This window comes from Eucalyptus grandis, chromosome 10, assembly GCF_016545825.1.
Source record: "Eucalyptus grandis isolate ANBG69807.140 chromosome 10, ASM1654582v1, whole genome shotgun sequence".
Lineage (NCBI taxonomy): Eukaryota > Viridiplantae > Streptophyta > Magnoliopsida > Myrtales > Myrtaceae > Eucalyptus > Eucalyptus grandis.
In genome coordinates this window covers 34,250,567-34,266,353 of record NC_052621.1, presented here as the reverse complement: position 1 = coordinate 34,266,353, position 15,787 = coordinate 34,250,567, and the positions used below count along the sequence as shown (strand labels likewise).

The following is a 15,787-nucleotide window of genomic DNA, read 5'->3' as shown; positions in this document are numbered from 1 at the left end:
TCGAAACTGACCTATGAATTTATGAAAATGCCAAATTTATTATAAATAGATTGATTTTTATCACTCTCCATTAGTTCCTGGACCAAAAAATGTAGTTTTTTCTTAAGATATAAATAATTCCTAAGATATGGATTTGGATGTACACATAAAAAATATGTAATGTTTTTTTTTTTTTTTGTGACTCAGGAAACTTGCGCATCGTACCAACATAGACAGCCCGAAAGGCTCGGGATAACGGAGGTGAATCTTGGGCACGATACGTGCTAGTCACCATATACGTGCCACCGGATAAGTCGCCGTGCGACGCTTGGGAATCGAACTTTCCTTGCGTGAGGGGGAGAAGCTCGCTGCCAGCAGCTCCATCCAAGTGAGTGGTAAAAAAAAAAAATGTGATGTTCATTTGGAAAAAAAGTGTAAAATTGGGGGTAAAGAAAATGAATATCCTACACAGTAACTTGCTTACGTGTCATTTTCTGGTTGGCCTAACGGGATAGGTAAACCGAGGCCCAACTTTACTCAATTTTACTCTAAAATAATCGAATATCATCACCGAATTTATTCTCGACATTAAATTTAAAGATAATATAATCGACTAAAAGATTTTTATAAATTGGCAAAAAGTAGAATTTAATTTCCCCGACCCGACACGCGAGGAGCGAAGACCACCCAAACCGAACCCAACGAACGAACCCTAACGCTCGATTTTCTCGGGAAAAAAAAATTAAGTGGGGTGGGAAAAAGGGGGGAAGAGGAGGAGGGAGCTCCGACCCTCGAATTTTGACGGGAGAATCTGCGGGAAAATCGGCGGGAAAATGCAGCATCACCGGCTGAAGCAGCAGCAGCAGCAGCAGCAGCAGGCGTTGATGCAGCAAGCCCTTCTCCAGCAGCAGTCGCTCTACCACCCAGGCCTCTTGGCTCCTCCTCAGGTTCCTCGCGTTCTCCGTCTCCTCTCGTGTTTTGATGTCTTTTGCTTCGGAGCTTCTCGAGGCGCGAGAATTTCGATCGTTTGAGTGGATGCGTCTCGATCGTGATGATTCCGGGCGTTCGGGGGGGTTTTTGATCCGAGGAAGATGATGGAGCGTGAACAGTTTGATCGCAATCTGATTTTTGTCGCCTTGCGGGGTCGGGCTGTGTTGTTGGATTGAGGTAGCAGGAAGTGGTTTGTTTGTTTAATTTTTTTGCAGCTAGGTTCCTGCAGTGTTTGTCCTTGGGTACCCGTAAGTGCTTGTGTAGTGTAGTTGCGATTTTCTTCGTTAGATGTTGTGAAGACATCTTCTTAAGTAGGTTAGTTATCAGAAAGAAGGCGGAAATGAGGTGCAGCTTCTTGTCTTTCATTCTTCAGTTCCATTTGTTAGAAAACAGATGATCTGTGCAGTTTGTAGAGTTCGCCGATCACCACCCATTAGATACTGATTCTAGTGCGAGTAGCTGTTGTTGTTAGCCTTTTCTTTTATCAGGAAATAATTCCGTCTGGGATTGTTTTTAGTTGAGCAATGTTTGGATAAGCCTAAGGACAATACTAGAACATGCTAGACATGATTGAAGAACCCAGCCTTAAGCTATTAAGTCTTAAAGGTATGCTTCAGGGTCCAAACATGATCTTTGACACTTTTGAGAGACATTCAATTGCTCATCATGGAAATTTATTTATTTTTCAGCCTGAGCTTATGGGATGGTCTGTAAATTGCTCTAATTCCCTTGAGATACTAGGAAGAACTGAGACCAAATTACCACTTATATTAAAACTTACAAGCTTCTATCTGGTTAAGGTCAGCTGCTACTTGACCATAGACTCTTCCTTTGATAGTCTTTTCTAAGACCAGGAACTTCTACAGCCACTGTAAGAAGTAAGATGGCTGCCATGTCATTTCACCTTTCTTTGGCTGTGCAAGCTTATTTAATCCCCCATCAATCCACTTCATGAGGGTTGGGTGAATATCTTGAGTTGACGGACTTGCGGTTGTATGCTTAAGCTTCAGCTCTTTTACCTTACATTCTAAAGGAGAGAACAGAGAAGCTCTGTACAAGTGGATTAAATGGAACTTAAAAGAATAGTTCACTAAGAAGGAAAATAAGAAGATATTATCTTTTCTCCAAGACATTATGCTTGGCGAAATTTTTTGAATTCCATTAAATCTCTCTGAATATTCCCTTAAGCAGGATAGGGACTTAATTCCTTCTATATTCATCTGTCTTCCTATACTCCTTTTAAGTACATGGCTGTTGTTTGTGTAGGGTTGCTTTAAATAGAGTGTATGAGAAACTTTTGATGATTAGTCAAGCAAAAGTGAAAGGACCTATTGAGAATTTTCCTGTCGTAGAGATGGAATGCAAAGATTGGGATGGTTAATTATGCAGTGAGGCGTGTGGCATCTTGGGATTTGTGGCATCCGGTTATTAACGAGCATGAACATGGTAAAAAGCTAGCAAAAGAGGACCATGGGTTTGGGGGATTGGGGCTGGCGGTAGGGAATAAGATTGGATCACAACAAAGATGGTGATGATGGGCCAGAATTATATATGTTCAGAAATTACTTGTAATGCAGTATTGATAAGATTTGACAAGTTCACATATAGATGCTGTAATGTGCAGGCACAATAAATTGCTTGTGTGTGGCAAGGCATGGGTTGATGGAACAACCATTGCAAATATTGAAATTTTAAGTATTTGAGGTCATCATTATGTGAGGAGAGGTGAAAATAGGGAATACTTCCATAGAATATATCCTCAAGAATGATAATTGTTCCAGGATTTTGTTTTATTCCATGTCTATTGCATTTAGTCTGAATATTTGGTCTTTCTTTGTCCCTGGAAACTTTCAGATTATCCTTTCTGCGAAGCTCCCGCTAGGCGCTAAGTCATTCTTTCTTGAATATATTGATCAATGCTCAGGCTACGCATTAATGAATATCCTGACTACATCACAGAAGGTTTTTGTTGGGACTTGATGTTAGAAGCTGGTTATTACAGCTCACTATTATTGCTTTAATGGTGTAATTTAGTTTGTCTATTGTAGTGGAAAAAATTGTATTGTATTATTAATAAAAGTCTATTTATATATTAAATGATCAGCGACAAAATTAGCCCTAAAGCCCTAAAGACCACTTTACCCTTTTATACCTCTTAACATATATCATGATTCATTGGAATGGCTGTTTTGTTGGACTCTCTCTGTTAATCTTCTTTTTGATCTTGTCTTGCCCATTATAGATCATTTTTCGCACGTATCTTGGTTCATCTATGCCTGCTTAATTAGATATTACCATGATGTCTCTTTGTCTTTGGCTTATAATACTCTCAAACAAAGCAATGTTCCCTACTTTGTTGGTTCTTTCTTTTGAATTTTCTTTTTCCCTTATTGTTCTGCAGATAGAACCGATTGCAAGTGGAAATCTGCCTCCTGGTTTTGATCCAAGTACTTGCCGCAGTGTGTGAGTCTTTTTCTGGACTTTCTTCCATACTTTTATTTTCATTTCACTGTTTCAATCACCTGTTTATTGGTTATCATATTTCTTTGGTTGCCTCAAATTGAGTAGCTATGTAAGGCTCAGATTTGTGCGGTGGATAATTGCTCATATATGCTCATTGAGTTGTAAATATTCTGACATTAACACTTTTACTCGAAAATGCACCGACATATTTCTTGTGGGTTTTCTCTCATCTTTGTTTGAGTATAACTCACGCTAGGAGTTCGTTATTTGTTTTCAAATTCTCAAGTTAGAAACTTATTGTTTTTGGTATTCGTTGTATAATGCAGCTATGTGGGCAACATTCATACTCAGGTGACAGAACCACTTCTTCAAGAGGTTTTTGCTAGTACAGGTCCCGTTGAGGGCTGCAAACTTATTAGAAAGGAGAAGGTATAGGTTTCGATTTGAAAGATATAATTTCTGTATTTGGTTTTTGATGAATTGCCGAGGCACCTGGAGAAATTAAAGAGAAATGATATAACCTGTTGCTTCACTTGCTTGGATGTCTATTGCTAACAATTTTGTTCTCCATGCTTTACACAGTCATCCTATGGGTTTATTCACTACTTTGATCAAAGATCTGCTGCTCTTGCGATTCTTTCTCTGAATGGAAGGCATCTGTGAGTAGAAACTATACTGGATTTTGAGTTACTGATGTTGCAATTTCAACTTGAGCATTCATGCCATTTATGCTGAGCTTGTCCTGTTCCATCACTTGCAGATTTGGGCAACCCATCAAAGTTAATTGGGCATATGCCAGTGGTCAGAGAGAGGACACTTCAGGTTTGCTCTGGTTCTTGTTCTGCAATAGTATATTATTATGTGCTCATGGTGCTATAATACATATTTTCATCAATGCTTCATATAACTACATTTTGGTTGTGTAGGCCATTACAACATTTTTGTTGGTGACCTCAGTGCTGAGGTGACGGATGCCATGTTGTTTGCATGCTTTTCTGTATATCCCAGCTGTTCGTAAGTTTCACATGTCCTTATCTTGGTTTTTTTTTTCCCCTCCTGAAAGTGCAAACTCTCTATTGAAAAGACATAGTAAAAAGACATTATGATAGTGTTATGCATTCTCGTCAGTCAAGTTCAAATAAATGTGGTATAAAATTGGACCTTTGTGCTAAAACACAGAGATGCACGGGTTATGTGGGATCAGAAGACCGGACGTTCAAGAGGGTTCGGCTTTGTTTCTTTCAGGAACCAACAGGTGCTTTATTGCATTCTTCTGAACCTATTGTCATTTCTTACATCTATATGTTCTACATCCATTATACACACACATATTCTGTTGTTCTGAATCTCCAGTATTAAGATTGTCTTTTAATCTGTGGCGGTTCTGTTTGTGTTCAGGATGCCCAGAGTGCAATAAATGATTTGACCGGTAACTGTTCTGCCTTCTGAACAAAACTATTTTTCTCACTCTTACATGTGTTATGGTCGTCCATGTTAAGGAGATTGCCTTCTTTATCTTGGATATTGCAATAGTGAAACAGATGAACTGTTAATAACGAGGTTCAGATTTTTTTTTAAAAGAATATTGAAACTTCCAGACATCCTTCTTATCTTTTGTCTATAGTAACTAGTTCATAGATGGGAAGCTTTTTCTTGGATCATAATCATGCTGTTTCCCTCAGATACCTAGATTGGCTCGATGTCTTGGGGGTAAGATATTAAGGGAGATCCTCAATTTTGAGCCATTTTTCATTTTTAAATATATGTGGTTGTCTTTTGCCAAAAGAAAAGGAAATTTGGGGTTGTCACCAAAATTTTTTGCATTTTTGTTCCATTCATAGTTTTTTACAAAAATCAATCCGGTTGTCCACTTGTTGTCACAATTGCCAAAAAAAGAAAAAAAAAAAGAAAAGAAAAAAAGAAAAAAAGAAAAAAGACAAATAGGTGGTGCCTTTTTGTTTGCTATTCGTGAGCACATTGATTACTGTAGATTTGGATGATGCATCATATTTAATAGGCCCTGTGGGTCGATAAAATATGACTTTCTTTTAGACATTTGGACATTTGGGCATAGTAAGAAGTTGGCAACAGTTGCATTATTTTGGATAGTATAGTGGTAGTTCAGCGGTTCAGTGACGTGCCAGAAAATTGAACAGTCTTCCCTGGTAATAACATGATGGCTAGTTCCTATCACTGTCTCCATGTAAACTCAAGTTATTTTTGCTTTATATTTCAGGGAAATGGCTTGGCAGTAGACAGATACGTTGCAATTGGGCAACAAAGGGTGCTGGTGGCATTGAAGATAAGCAGAGCTCTGATGCCAAAAGTGTGGTGGAGCTAACCAATGGCTCTTCAGGTTAGCCATTTTTTTAAGCAGAATTTTCTTGAATTCATCTTGGTTGATATGCTATGCTTGAAGGAACAAGCAATTTAAGTTTTACTGCCTGAGGCATTGTGTTATTAACTGTTATAGGCATTTTCTTTCTCATGATTGAATCACATATCATCTACTCTATTTTTTTCATTGCAGAGGATGGCAAGGAGGCTACAAACAGTGATGCTCCGGAAAATAATCCTCAGTATACAACTGTTTATGTAGGAAATTTAGCTTCAGAGGTAAGACCGATCTCTCTCTTTTTTTGTACTAACTTTTGGTGCTGCTGTCCATATGGTAGATTTTTGAGTAATTTGGGGGCAAATCAGAGTGGATTTTTCCAGATTATCTGTAGGGAAAACTAGTATTTTCATCATGAACTGGGGGTACAGTAAACTTTGCATCACATGTTTTTGTAATTACGCTTTACATCTTCATATTGACATTGTTACATTAGCCATCTGTGCTTTATTCTTTTTGTGACCAGTAATAAAATTATTTCAAAAGAAACTGTAAAAATTTTTATTAAGAAAATTTAAATATGCATCAACCATCTGTGTATTTTTGCAACTACCATCAGGCTCTTCTTTAGTTATAACTAGTCAAGAAGCCCATGCTATGTATGGGTCTCTTTTATTGTTATCAAATAACTTAAACTTCAAGCAAGTGTTTGAAAAGGTCTAGAAATTGAATTGTTACGAAAAGGATAAGGATTTAGACTGAACTTTAGTACTGATCTAATATCTGCTATGAAATGAAGAAGAGATCAAAGTGCAGTTCATGTTTTCTTCATATCAGATTGAATTGTATTCATTTCCTCTTCATTAGTTATTTTGATGCTAACTTTTACAATAACTAAATGTGGATGTATTGTATTATACTCTTTGAGCGCCAACATTATGAGGAGACAAAATCTCACAAAAAGTTTACATAATTTCAGTTTACAAAATTTAACAATTATTAGAAGGCAAATTAGAATCAGAGGTGAAAAAAGGCTTTAGTAAATATCAATTGAAATTGCATATAATTGGATTGGTGATTGCACATGAATCAAATAGTTCTTGGAGAGGTGTAAGAAACGAAATAATTTTTTAAGTTGTAATTCTATCCACCCTATTTATCTCTTCTGCAAATCTTAAACTCAATTTGCTTACATGATAATTGTTATGGAAAAATTAAATAGTGAACCAAATGATATCGGAGATTATTTGGATTGATCTTTTTTTTTTCCTTTCAAATTTTCAGTTTTCAGTATTTGAGCTTGAGCTTTGACTTCTGTTTAATCTTGACCATTTCGAATTCCTAAAACTATGTAAATACAAACTTTACAGATCTTTTAGAGTCTTTAATTTTTTTTTTGGTAGTTTCTTAAAATTAGCATTCTTTTTAAATTTATGCGAAGGATGCTTCTTTTACTTTGATAATTTCATATTTTCTTAATTAGTGTTTTTAGATTTTGAAAGAAAAATAAAAGAAAGAATGGTTTAAATAAAAAATGAATTTTTCATTTGGTGAAATATGTTTCCTTGATTTGTTTAGCTAGTGGGACATATGTCACTCAAAGAGAGAACCACAAGTCAACATTGATAGTCCCCTTGCTTTTGCACCAAGATACATATACGGTATTAGATTAAGTTAACTATGATTATTGCAACCACATTGAGTGGGTTCATACTGAAATAATTTTTTGAGACTAATTTATTCTGTTATACTTTTTATCATAAGCCATTTGATGTTGGTACTACGTTAGTTCATACTTAGAGCCGTGTTTAGAGGAGAGAATTTCAGGAAGTGGGTGTGTGAAGAGTAGGTGAATGAGCAGAGAGGAAGAGCTGATGAGCTTATTCTATCAAAGTTGAACCTACTTATATGGAAAATGGCTCCGATAATTGCAAGTTTAAATTTGGCCTTTCAAGTGACTAAAATGACACTTGTAAGTATTCAGATTTTTTGGTGATGGGCATTTAACAGAGATTGTGGAGGTTATGGAGTAGGAGCTACTTTTGTGAACTATGCCTTGTAAAAGTGTTATTTCTCTTGAAATGATAGGGTGCATCTTACCCCATGTACCATATGTAGATTTCCCATATGTTTGTTGCTCAAGTTTAGTTCTCTATACCACCTTGGAAAGGTTGTTTATAACTTAGCAAAATTTATGCTATAATTGAATTGTGGTAAATATGTGTGTGTGCCTGCGAGACTGTATAGGCTCATTTTCAGAAGTTATTTGTCTCCAATTCTATGGAGGAAATTCTGAGTCATATTAATTTGCAGGTCACTCAGCTTGAACTCCATCGCCATTTTCATGCTCTTGGTGCTGGAGTGATTGAGGAGGTCCGGGTCCAAAGAGATAAAGGATTTGGTTTCGTGAGGTATAGTACTCATGCAGAAGCAGCATTGGCCATTCAAATGGGAAATACTCAGTCACTTCTATGTGGAAGACAAATTAAGGTGGGTTCTTGGGCTCTTTGCAAATGCTCTTCATATCTTTTCTTTTTCTTTCACAGAGTGCTGATGGTTTGAAAACTAATCTGTTCCATATAAAATGTAGTGGGAGATTATTAATTCTGCAGTTATGCTAATATAAGTTGAACTTACCGCACTTTTTTCTTTTCCCTGATCATAGATCTGACCAGTTCCCATACTTAACCTTTGGTCAAAGACCTCATTTTTTGTTTACACCGAGATTTAAATTCAAGTTGTTTTTGAGTTTTGTGCATTTAGTGACTGCACTACGCCCTTTTGGATGAGCTTAGTGCTCTTTGACTTAGGACGGTTGGATTTAAACTCAATATGTAAATGCCGTAGCTATGACTTAATCAGCATGTTGTGCCACCACATGTTCAGCTGTACCTCTTAGTCCCTCTAAAAGGATAAGCAAAGGTGGCATGTGTTATGGTAACAAGACATGGTTCTCTGGCAATACAAGTGAAGTGTTCTATTTCTTCTATAATTTAAACGGGCTTTTCGTGACATAGTGTTTAAGATATAATTTCTGTCAGCATCTTGGCAGTGATAAAAATAGATCAGGGGCTTTAGCATGTGAAAACGGTAGTCAATACAGGACTTCGTCCTCGGGTGTTTTTACATGAACCAAAGCTGACTTATGATTTGTTTGTGCTTGCAGTGCTCCTGGGGTAGCAAGCCTACTCCCCCAGGAACAAGCTCTAATCCCCTTCCTCCACCTGCTACAGCGGCACCATTACCAGGCCTCTCTACTGCTGAACTATTAGCTTACGAGCGACAATTAGCAATGAGCAAGATGGCCGGCATGCATCCTCTCATGCAAGGACAGCATCCCCTCAAGCAGGCAGCGATGGGGATGGGAGTTGCTGGCGGAAGCCAGGCAATATATGATGGTGGGTTTCAAAATGTTGCAGCCGCCCAGCAGCTCATGTATTATCAGTAACATGCCTGGTTTTTGGTTTACTGAGTAGATGGGAAAGAGAGAGAGAGAGGGGAACTTTTCTTGAGCTACATATATTATTGAGAGTTTATGAGCTCTAGGAAGTCGCTGATGTTTGCCGTCTCTGTGCATGTTGCCCTTTTCGATCTGTTCCTGTCGTCTGTTTGTTATTCTATTTATGTATCTGTATGGTTGGCTGTTCAAAAATGAATCCATGTCTCTTTGGACCATTTTCCCCTGAGGTTCTTTTGCTTGTTATAGGTGCATTGAGCTTATTATTTCAATGCATTCTATTTCTACTAGATGAGGGCGAATCACATTTTCAAAACCAGCGAGATTGAGACTTTTGCTGTTTTAAATTGAGGCAAATCACATCAAATGTTGTAGGTGCATGCTACTAAGGTCAATCATACTACAAAACATCTCGAGACTCGCTAGTGACTGCATTATTGGGGCATCTGCATTATAGGCGCATCGAGAGCATAAGCCCAAGTGATTTCATTTTTTGTGGAGTGGTAAGATTAAGACCCAATATCGCATGGTTCACGTGCTTTCACTCCTTGAATGAAGAGGAATGGGGTTGCCTCGTTGTAGTAATATTGATACTCCCTAAATGGGTAAAAGTATAAAAAAAGTCTAAAATTTATTGTATTAATGTCAATTAAGTCTTAAGCCTTTAAATTGGACCTATTTAGTTTTAAATCTTTTTACATTGGTATCGATTGAATCAATCTAGCTAATTTAGGCCATAAATTGCTTACATGGACGACAATCATTTTACATGACACGGTTGGCACTGATGCAGATAATTTTATAAATTTTTTAATGATATTTTTGAATTTTTTCTTTTTTCTTTTCCTTCTTTCTCTTTTTATCCCCTCTGCCGGCTTCCATGATGGCTGACAGAGGTCATTGTCTACTAGTAAGGGTGAGGGCAAGGGCCAACCCTTACTGTCCTTTGGTGAGGGTCGGGCGAGGCTGCCCCTTGCCATCCTTTGATGTCGCCCCTTGCCGGTCTCTAGGGATGGCTAGGGGCCTCACCTAGGTGAGGGATGGGCAAGGGTCCCCTTGCTTGGATTTGGTGAGGGGCATCGCTCAGCCCTCGCTTTCGTTGGCAGTGGACGACCTTCGTTGTTCATCATGGAGGTTGGCAAAGGGAAATGAAAAAAGAGAAAGGAATTAAATAAAGAAAAGAAGGAAAAGAAAAAGAAAAAAAATAACATAACAATTAAACATTTACAATTTATAGAATTGTTCACATTAGTGCCAATCGTGTCACGTAGAATGGATTACGCCCATACTAGCAATTTATAACTTATATTGGCTGGATGGATTCAACTAATATCAACGCGAAAATATTTAGGACTAAATTGGTCAAATTGAAATGTTTATGATTGAATTGGTATCAATGTAATATGTTTATGCTTTTTTTGTAAATACTTTTCCCTCCTTGAATGTGGTCGGAACAAGGATTGAGGATTGGTTTTCAAAGCATTAGGTTGGTGGAACAAATTGGTTTTCAAAGCATTAGGTTGGTGGAACAAACAATTGTCTAAAGCTCGACTCAATGAGATTTAGGCAAAGAAATCAATAGGGAGTCGAGATAACCCTATGTAAATTATGAAAAATTTGGATTATTTTTTTCTTTTTTCGGTTTCCCTTTGGCCATGGAAGAAGTATGAGTTGAAGGGACATGAAATGAACTTCGAAGATAAAGTTCGAGGGAGCAAAAGGCATCTTCCCCTTGAATTTATGTCACTCTTGCTTTTCAATAATCTAGGGACAAAAATGTGGAGACTTGAGTCTCTAGAAACTCAAGGAAAATTCTGCAAGTCTTATGTAATGGTTAAGTTTAAGTCCCTTTCTCAAAAAATTATAATCGCTCCATTTAGCAAAGAAAGCTTAGGGTCTCTTTTGTTAATATATTTCACTTTGTGTCGTGATACTCATGGATAAGGATAATATTTTATTTATTAAGAAATTAGGAAAAATTGAGATGAGTTTAAGTATTCTTATTTCTATGCATGTGAGAAATTGAATTGTTAGTATAAAAAACGACACTTTTGATGTTAAAAATGAAAAAAAAAATGAAAAATATGATGTTGTGATTAATCCGTTAATCATGCTTATGATTAATCCTTTTTTTTAAATAGTGTGCAAACATAAGACATAATGTCGAAGATGTTTTTTCTTATTTGGAAAAGAAGAAAGAAAATCTCTTTATGATGAGAAAGAAATAGGAAATGCTGTGTGTCAGTAGATACATAGAAATAATTTTTTTTTAGGTATTTTAAATTATTTCAGAAATTTGGACATTGAAAATCGAAGGCAGATATGCGTTTAAATGTTTGTGGGTTTTTTTAATTATTATTATTATTATTATTATTATGGACATCCTTTGACAAATTGAAGTTCCGGATTTTGCTCATGCTGTCCCAAAAAACAGTAAGGATGGGCCTTTCGGTAAAAGCATGATGATATCGAAAAGTAGACGTGGGCAGCTTGGTCGGCTCGTGTACGTCGTCGTGTTCGCGAGAGTTAGAGATGCTTTATTCTTTAATTAGAAGCTGGTGGTGGGGATCCACACCTCCTCCTATAAAAAAGCTTGCTCGCTGCCAATTCCCCCATCCAAACAGCCTTCTTCCCCAAATCATTCAACCTCGGACGCTCCAAAATTTTCCCTTTTCCTTATTTCCACCCTGAAGTGGCCATTTCCAGTTTCATAGCTAAATCACACTTCTCGAGGCTTGAGCACCTCGAAACCGAACGGCCAGCACCGGGAGCCTCCATTCCCTGGTGCGCGATCGTTTTCTTGAGCCCGCTTGTGTTGCGCAGACTTCCTTCGATTGTTTCCTTATGGAGGCATCTGAGGGACAGAGACCCCGAAATCCTCTGGCAAAGACTTTGTCTTGGGTCTGCTCGGGATCTTCTCGGAGCCGACAACCAGGAAAGGGCGAGACGGGCAAGATGTTGGCTCCAGAAGTTGGAACCTCACGGCTCAATGCCAAGAGGAGCATTGTAGCTTCATCACCAAGCGAACTGCCCCAAGCAAGGAAGATGAAGGATGAGTCCCATATTTGGGGTCGCGAAGATTTTGCGAAAAAACTCGTGTCGCAGTTGATTGATGAAAAAGGCGAATGTGCCAACCTGAGAGTGATTTCGGTGGTCGGTGAGGGAGCCATCGGCAAAACAGCTCTAGTGAGGAGCGTCTGCAACGGAGCAGACGTTAAGAATCATTTCGACTGCTGTGCTTGGGTCCGGGTTGGGCTGGAGCCTAACCTGGTTCATCTCATGGTCGATTTGGTCAAGCAGCTGAGGGTCCCGAGATTGCAAGACGTGGATCATATGGACAAGAAAAAGCTGTCCGATTTGCTCCTAGGAGTCCTGATGAAGTGCCGTTATCTGATAGTGCTGGATGACTTGTGCGATCTCCATCTCATGGATAAGCTCATAATAAAGGTGCTTGCAGACTCGAGGAACGGGAGCAGAGTAATCATCACGACTCGTAACACCAAAATACCCTCTTCCATCGATTCCTGGTATTCCGAGCATCTCGAGTTGAGGCCTCTCGACCAGGGACAGAGCAACAAGTTATTGGAGGAAAGCAGCGGAGCTTTTGATGGGGTCGATCTGTACGGAAAACTCCCCCATTTCAAAGAGAGGATCCTTTGCAAATCGGGCGGTTCTCCCGCAAAGATCCTTCTACTTGGAGGACTTCTATCCACCACCACGTTGAGAAGATGCACCGAGCTTCTCAATCAGCTTCCCGATGACCCCACAGTTCGGGATGTTATGGATTTGAGTGTTAATGACCTTCCAGAAGGGTTGAAGAAATGTGCTCTGTACTTGGCTCTGTTCCCTAAGGAATCTGAGATTCCCATGAGGAGGCTCTTCAGACTCTGGTCAGCTGAAAATCTCGTATCTTCAGCGTTGGAGAGCAGTGCAGAGGAATATTTCGAGATTCTAGTGTCTAGAAACATGGTCCATGTAACTCGACAGAAATTGGACGGGAGTGCCCGATCATGCCGCTTGCCTGGATCGTTGTACGATGTCTTTTATCAGATGGCAAAGAATGAAAAATTCTTCAATATCTACGACTGTTCTATTCATGAGGAAGGAAAGTTCGATGCGCCGCGTATCGCCATACATAGGGATATTTCTGCAGGAGGAGAAGCGAAGGCGCAAATAAATGTGCCAGGAGCAGGACGAGAGCGATCAGAAATACATGCACAAGAAGCACACTTCACCCCCACCGAGCCACATCAAAGGATGTCCGCCAAGGACAATTCCACACCATGCGGCATCCAACAACTTTGTTCTTATGTGTCATTCAACACCATGAAGCTAGGAACACGGGCCGGAGAGATAGTGGCGTTACTTAAACCACTAGTGCCGAAGAGGGACTCGAGTTTGTTGAGGGTACTTGATCTTGAGGGTGTCTACAAGCCTTTGCTTCCGGAGGAGCTTGGCAACATATTGCCGAACCTAAAGTACTTGGGACTGAGATGGACTCTCCTTGAAAGGCTTCCGAAGTCAGTGGCACAATTGCCTTGCCTGGAAACTTTGGATCTGAAGTACACTAACATATCCAGTCTACCGGAATCAATCTTGGAGGCAGAGAATCTGCGACACCTCCACATGACCAAGGTGGACTTGGATGACTCCGCTCGTCGTCTGTTGGATTCCAAGAAATCATTAAACTGTAACATCCAAACCATTTGGGGCTTAGTCATAAATCATGATGATAGTCCCATGTTGGAAGTGTTGGGCAAGTTGACAGGCCTAGTGAAGCTGGCTCTGAAGTGGGATGGCCAGTTGGTATCGGAAGCAACCGAGTATATTTTGAATCTGGAGATGCTTAAATCCCTCAAATTGGAATTGGATGTTTCATCCGGTGAAATGGGTGACATGAGCAGGCTCAAGTCTCTTTCCAGCTTGTACTTGCTCGGAGAATTGCGCAAGGAAAGCTTGTTGGAGTCGGACATTCCTCCGAACCTAAAAGTACTAACCTTGTCCAAGTCGAGACTAAAAGAGGATCCGATGGGAGTCCTGGGGAAGCTGAAATGTTTGACCACTCTCCGATTATTTGCGTTGTCATACGAAGGCAAGACACTAAGCATCTCAGAAGGAACATTTCTGAGCCTCCGTGTATTGAAATTGTGGAGGCTGCGTTTTTTGACCGCATGGACTATACAGGCAAATGCAATGCCGTGCCTAGCAGACTTGGAAATTAAGGATTGTGAGAGGTTGAAGACGATCGATGGACTGCAGCAGATCAATACCTTGGAAGTAATCACATTGGTTAGAGTGCCGGATGAACTCGAGCAAAGGGTCAGAGATGTGCAGCCGAACGTGCCAATTATAGCAAAGGTATTAGTCATTGAGTTTGATACGCATGCCAATAACAAAGGCGTGGTGTGCGTCTATGAGCTGCGTGCGTCGGGTTTTACCTCAGAGAGCATAGCTAAGTTTTTATAGTGTTAATGTCGTGGTTCTTTATGAATATAAGTTTGTGTTCTTGATCATGAACAGGATCTAAAAAAAATCAGAGGAGCAATCGGATGAAGAAGACGGCAAATGAGGAAAAAGACGAAGATGACTATAGTGAATGACTTTGAATCCTGTCTCGAGGAAGATAATGATGATGATATTGATTATTGTGAATAAGACGAATATGATCATTAGTGATATTATATTAGAAATTCTTAAAATTTTCTATAGAATGTTTTCCTATGTTAAAGACAATTATGATTACACGTATATCTCATTTTGATTGTGTATATCTTCATTCTTGTGTACTCTTCTTCAACATCTATTGAAATATATAGAAATTTTATAATCTCTCCTTTCTGCATATTCTTTCTTATCTATGACAATGAAGAAGAAGAGGATAAGGAGATATATCTTTATGGGAAGCGTGACCAATATTTTGGGGAATAAATTTTATCAAAATAATTCAAGTTAGGGTGAAAGTGCCATATAGGACAACCGGTTTGATTGAACGTTAATGCTGGAGATTTCAGGCCAAAATTGATTAGAATAATTATAATAGCAAAATGTTTATAATTAAATTGATCAAAATAAAAGAATTATCACTGAATTAATATTTATATGATATAATAGGCTTATGACTTTCTTGATAATTAAAAAAAAAAAAAACAACGTGACCAATTCGTATCCATTTCACAAATGGGATTGATGTGGTCTTTTTCTCTCATTTTCCTTTTTCCGTTTTACGATTTTCGGTTTTGAGAGAGAGAGAGACGCACGATGGTAGTGGCTGGTGCGTGCATATGGTGTCCGATAGAGGTCAGTGAGAAAATATTCGGTGATTGTGCTGACGTGGCGCGCGTTTTAATTCATACCCAATAACAGATCGAAAAGTGTCAGCTGAGGTGAAATAAAAAAATAATTTTTTAAAAAACTTTCGGCACGCCACGCTCCTCTTCTCTGCAGTTCCGGTCCACCTGCCCACTCTATCCAGCCACCGCCTCCTCCTCCATCCAACGACCGTCTGCCCAACCCCTTGAGAATCCGGTGCGGCCGTCTCCACCGTACAAGCCGTGGGGAACTTG

At 39.1% G+C, this 15,787-nt stretch overlaps 2 protein-coding genes across 2 annotated transcripts; both read left to right on the top strand.

The window, feature by feature from the left end:
- Positions 1 to 652: 652 nt before the first annotated feature.
- Positions 653 to 9,453, top strand: LOC104422971 (oligouridylate-binding protein 1B). Its single transcript, XM_010035419.3, has 12 exons — positions 653 to 926; positions 3,371 to 3,432; positions 3,759 to 3,861; positions 4,015 to 4,091; positions 4,193 to 4,254; positions 4,359 to 4,446; positions 4,612 to 4,687; positions 4,831 to 4,861; positions 5,669 to 5,788; positions 5,963 to 6,048; positions 8,081 to 8,257; positions 8,934 to 9,453. The coding sequence occupies exons 1-12, from the start codon at positions 813 to 815 to the stop codon at positions 9,213 to 9,215; spliced, it is 1,278 nt and encodes a 425-aa protein (XP_010033721.1). The 5' UTR covers positions 653 to 812; the 3' UTR covers positions 9,216 to 9,453.
- Positions 9,454 to 12,068: 2,615 nt separating this feature from the next.
- Positions 12,069 to 14,824, top strand: LOC120286299 (putative inactive disease susceptibility protein LOV1). Its single transcript, XM_039303023.1, has 2 exons — positions 12,069 to 14,646; positions 14,745 to 14,824. The coding sequence occupies exons 1-2, from the start codon at positions 12,069 to 12,071 to the stop codon at positions 14,822 to 14,824; spliced, it is 2,658 nt and encodes an 885-aa protein (XP_039158957.1).
- The last annotated feature ends 963 nt before the right edge of the window (positions 14,825 to 15,787 follow it).

Excerpts from the sequence above, each read along its gene's own strand:
- LOC120286299 (XM_039303023.1), top strand. The coding sequence starts at position 12,069 with ATGGAGGCATCTGAGGGACAGAGACCCCGAAATCCTCTGGCAAAGACT. Across the intron at positions 14,647-14,744 it reads GGTGTGCGTCTATGAGCTGC|GATCTAAAAAAAATCAGAGG; the intron begins GTGCGTCGGGTT and ends GATCATGAACAG.
- LOC104422971 (XM_010035419.3), top strand. The coding sequence starts at position 813 with ATGCAGCATCACCGGCTGAAGCAGCAGCAGCAGCAGCAGCAGCAGGCG. Across the intron at positions 3,862-4,014 it reads AACTTATTAGAAAGGAGAAG|TCATCCTATGGGTTTATTCA; the intron begins GTATAGGTTTCG and ends TGCTTTACACAG. Across the intron at positions 4,688-4,830 it reads TTTCTTTCAGGAACCAACAG|GATGCCCAGAGTGCAATAAA; the intron begins GTGCTTTATTGC and ends GTTTGTGTTCAG.